We start from the raw sequence: 4,380 nt of genomic DNA, 5'->3' as shown, positions 1-4,380 counted from the left end.
TGTTAAACTAAAATACAATAGCTTAAAAGCTAAATGTAAGATCAAAATCATATTTGACCAGAAAAAAAAAATTATCTCCAGGGGCCAGAATGAAAGAATATATAAAGCACACCTCATGATACTCTCCAGGGGCCAGAATGAAAGAATATATATAATATATGCATTGACTTATGCATATATTCCTAAAATACTTGTACATCAATGTTCGAAAGCTTTCCTTCGCTGTAGGAACCGTACACCAGTACATTGTACACAGGTACAAAGGTTTAAATATTTCTTAGAGAAATTCATTATGCAATTAAATTCCCCATCACCAAATAAACAAACATGTTTCACATATTTTGACCTCTCACCATAAAAAGGGACAAATGAAGATTGAAGATAAAGCACCTGTTTAAATATATAACAAAAAGCTATCAAAATGGCTATTATATCCAACAAAATGAACCAATCCATTCAATTCAATTCCCACAAATACAAGTTCTTTTAAGTTTAGTACCATCCTACGCAGCAAACAAGCTCACAGGACCGCAAATACCGAGCTACAAGAAAGCTTTATATGTATCACAACATAAACTGATGATATTTTCATGTTAAAATGTTAAATTTTGAGGTTCAATGGACGACCCCTATAGTCATCGAGCAAAACCAATGAATATTCTTTCAGCTAATTCCCTATTCAAGTCTATCGAAACTAATTGGATCACTAGGGCTAACCAACAAACTGAAGGCCTATTCGATGTTCATAACTTTAAGTATGAGAACTACCCCTTCTTGGAACTGGTTTGTATAGCACAACAGTAACATACTTTGAACGGAAACGGTGAGTAAACCCTAGTGCCACTACAGATCTTGGTGCCTCTCGGTTTTCAATGTAAAGATGATTTAGAATCACGTTTTCTGGCAAAGGAAGATTCCCAGAAGTATTCATACTCGTGGGGTAACTGAGCAACGAATGGTGCAGGTGTGGAGGGACAACTGGAGGGTCACGTGCATCATCTTCATTCCCAGGGTAGGCATTATTATAACTTGAATCAGGTGATCTTGGCACTTCAAATCCAATGACGGTTGCTTCATCCTGAACAAAACACTGCATGGTTAAACCCCCAAATTTTTAACACTGCAAATAATCACTAAGATTCCACGACTTACTTGATCTTCACCATATTGGTTGTTCATACTGAGTGGTGACACGAGATGCTAAAGCAGCTAAATTATAAACAAAGCAATATTATAACACCAACTGAGCCTGAAATAAAACAATTATGTCTATGTGAGCATTTCAAAGTGTAACTAAGCAACATGTAAACTTAACAACAAGAGAAATATATAATTTAATAAAAATAGAATTCAATAAGGCCTCATTCGAACTAGAATGACCAGTACTAAAACATTATTTTTTGAATGAGAGTTCAACAGAGATCCACATCATAAAAGATGAAGCACTAAGCTCATCAGCTCTTTTGAGTTGTTTTCGGGAAGACTTGAAAACACATCACACCTCCAACAGGGCTATTTTGAGTCGAAACTAGCATGGTTGTTAATTATGGAGCTGAGTAACATCTAACAAATTTGTGTTTCCCACACACTCAGATCCAAAATAGTAGTGTCCCGAAGTCTTCCAAGAAGAGCACATTAATGGTGCATAATCTGACAACTACAAATACTCACAGATAGATTCCTAAACAAGAGTCATCACATCTGAATCTGAGAACCAATATTCTTTGAGGACCAGTCAACCTGGGTTTAACTTTTCAAGAAGAATAAATAGTCCTAGTAGTTAAGCCGGCCAGAAAATGAAGATCACGTTTTAACTACATATTAACAAAACATTAAACAATTCCTATGATGAATGGCAAGTCCAGAAGACTGCAAATGCAGCAGCGCAATGCCGCAACCTTGTAAAAGTGTCTAGTGTGTTGAATGCAGAGACTATGGGCTAAAGTTGCAAAACCAGAATGCAAAGAAAATGTTTGAGAAAACAAGAAGGCGTTGTTCATTAAGACCAGCAGAAATGCTAAAAAGCTTAGACTATGTCAGTATGTCTCAACTACCTAACAAGTAGGGGTAGGACAGAACCATAAGGCCTTCAATACTATCATTAGCAAAGGCCATTCAGCTTAAGCATCAAGAATCACCAAAGTATCTTAAGTTGTCTGAGAAATACAAAGAAGAGTCTTTTAGAGAGTATTAGAGAAACATATTTTTCTTGCCCATAGGTAACATTTACATAACAAGGATTGCATATTTAGTAAATGCCCATATAGATGATATTCAAATGCATCTTACAGGCCTGTCGGTTCATTGAAGTCCAGCCTTTCTCCAGGAAAAAAGTAAGCCATTATTGCTTCTAACTTGGAATCATCCAAAAAGTGGCACTAAAAGTTCCATAATTATTTGAAGGAGTTATACACAAGCAATAAGTTAGGTCTTCTGTAAAAACTTTTATTTCTATGCAACCAGAGAGATATCTCTTGGCATTGAGTGATAATCACATTGACATTGACAGATTTTGGATGGTTAGAAAATTCAACTGTACTTTTTTATACTTAGGTTAGACTTCTTTTACCACAAACATCAGTTGGAGCTATTGCATCAACAAACAAAACCACACAAAGTGGGACATATATAGTTCTACTCATATATTCTATTGAACTTTTCCTATTCATTTGCATATTATGATGTTCAGGAAAATCTACGATTCTATGAAGCATCAATCTTAAGAAACTCATGAATCTAATTTTACACGTTTAGACCATTCTCTAATAAATAACACCGCCAACTCTCCAGTTCATTATAATATCCAATCTTTATAACAAGACTGATGAAAACATCAATTTCTTCAAAGCATACAATGCAAAGCTTCTAACAATCTCCATATCTTATTCGAAGCAAAAATAATTCAGCCCAACAAAAGCATTGGAAAACCAGTAGACAACCTAAAATTCAGAAAATACAAGAAGCACTAATAGCAACATTAAAGCCAAAGAAATTAATTTTTTAAATAATAATAATAAAAAGGGAGACAGACCTGAATCACCAAAACTCCCCACCTTTTCAATAACAAATACCCAAACTTTACACTAAAATAGTTGAATAATTTTTTCAATGTCGCCAAGCTTTGAAGCTTACCTGCAGAACTAAAGTAAACCCAGGTTACATCTGACCCAGCACATGAAAAACTTAGCAGAACAAAAAAATACCCAACAATTTAAACCCCCAGAATTCACTGAAATATATATATTATATATAACCAAATAAAATTATGCTAAAAATAACAGGATGGGATTTCAAGAAATAAGCACGTTAGTGTGGCTTACCCTGAAAAAGGGAAAAAATTTTCTAGAAGAAAATACAGGGAAAAAATAAGTAACTGTTGGAGAAGAACCCAAAAATAAGAGACTTAGCTAGTGGCAGGGGAATCAACCACGAGAATCTGCCATGACAGTATAAGAGAGAGAGGGGAAAACAAAAAAAGGGAAATGGTAATTAAATAAATAATTAACTCTTTTTTTTCGTAAACTCTTAAAACGCTCTCCATAAATTAATGGGTAAATTTCATTTATAGTCACTTAACTATTAGTAAATTTACACTTTAGTCACTCATTGTTAAATTTGTAATACACTAATGTCATGGCATGTTAGCTCATAGACTTAATTTGGTTCATGAACTGTAATTAAAATATCATTGATTTTTTAAATCTAAAACAAACAAAAAAATAAAAATCCTAAATAATTTGAAAAAATCATACTTTATTTTCTAAAATTATAAAAAATTAAATTTATAATTATACGAAAAATTATTTAAATTTAAAATATTCATAAAATTTTAAAAATATAAAAAAATTTCCAAAGATTAAAAAAAACTAGAAAAGTTTATATATTTCTATTAATTGTTACAATTTACTCCACAAATTATCTTTGTTTCTATTAAACACAAAAAATATAAATAGTGCTCTTCTCATGTAGATCATCTTCAACTTACACACAAAATGAGAATCATCAAAAAAAAATTGAGCAAAAAAAGAACTTGAATTTACATTTTTCATCATTAAGTGAAGAGAAGGAAAAGACCATATAGAAAGTCATGAAGCTGGACAATAGGTTTTAGGAATTTTTTTTTAAAAAAGTCAAAACTTTTTTAAAATTTATGAATTTTTAATTTATTTATAATTTCAAAAAATAAATTATGAATTTCCATACTTTTTTAAGATTTTTTCTTGGATTTATCACTAATTTCTTTTTAAGTACCAAATTGTATTTTAGTTATAGTTTAGGGACCAAATTTGTTATTAAACCTATGATTTAATGTTTCATAACATCAATTCGTTAGTGAACATTTTATTACTTTTCATAATTGGGTAACCAAAACAAAAACTT

At 31.8% G+C, this 4,380-nt stretch overlaps 1 protein-coding gene across 7 annotated transcripts; it reads right to left on the bottom strand.

The window, feature by feature from the left end:
• Positions 1-433: 433 nt before the first annotated feature.
• On the bottom strand, positions 434-3,503 carry LOC107927016 (SNF1-related protein kinase regulatory subunit beta-3). 7 transcript variants are annotated; one of them, XM_016857975.2, is made up of 4 exons: positions 3,321-3,503; positions 3,032-3,140; positions 1,153-1,249; positions 434-1,078 (listed from the first exon to the last, which is right to left on the bottom strand). In XM_016857975.2, the coding sequence occupies exons 3-4, from the start codon at positions 1,177-1,179 to the stop codon at positions 752-754; spliced, it is 354 nt and encodes a 117-aa protein (XP_016713464.1). In that variant the 5' UTR covers positions 1,180-1,249; positions 3,032-3,140; positions 3,321-3,503; the 3' UTR covers positions 434-751. The 7 variants fall into 7 exon arrangements, with proteins under 7 accessions (XP_016713464.1, XP_016713465.1, XP_016713466.1 ...); XM_016857976.2 differs by having other exon boundaries at positions 3,032-3,132; positions 3,321-3,498; XM_016857977.2 differs by having other exon boundaries at positions 3,054-3,140; positions 3,321-3,481.
• Between the last annotated feature and the right edge of the window lie 877 nt (positions 3,504-4,380).

This window comes from Gossypium hirsutum, chromosome D03 (genome assembly GCF_007990345.1).
Source record: "Gossypium hirsutum isolate 1008001.06 chromosome D03, Gossypium_hirsutum_v2.1, whole genome shotgun sequence".
Classification (NCBI taxonomy): Eukaryota; Viridiplantae; Streptophyta; class Magnoliopsida; order Malvales; family Malvaceae; genus Gossypium; species Gossypium hirsutum.
This window is presented reverse-complemented; position numbering and strand designations above follow the sequence as displayed.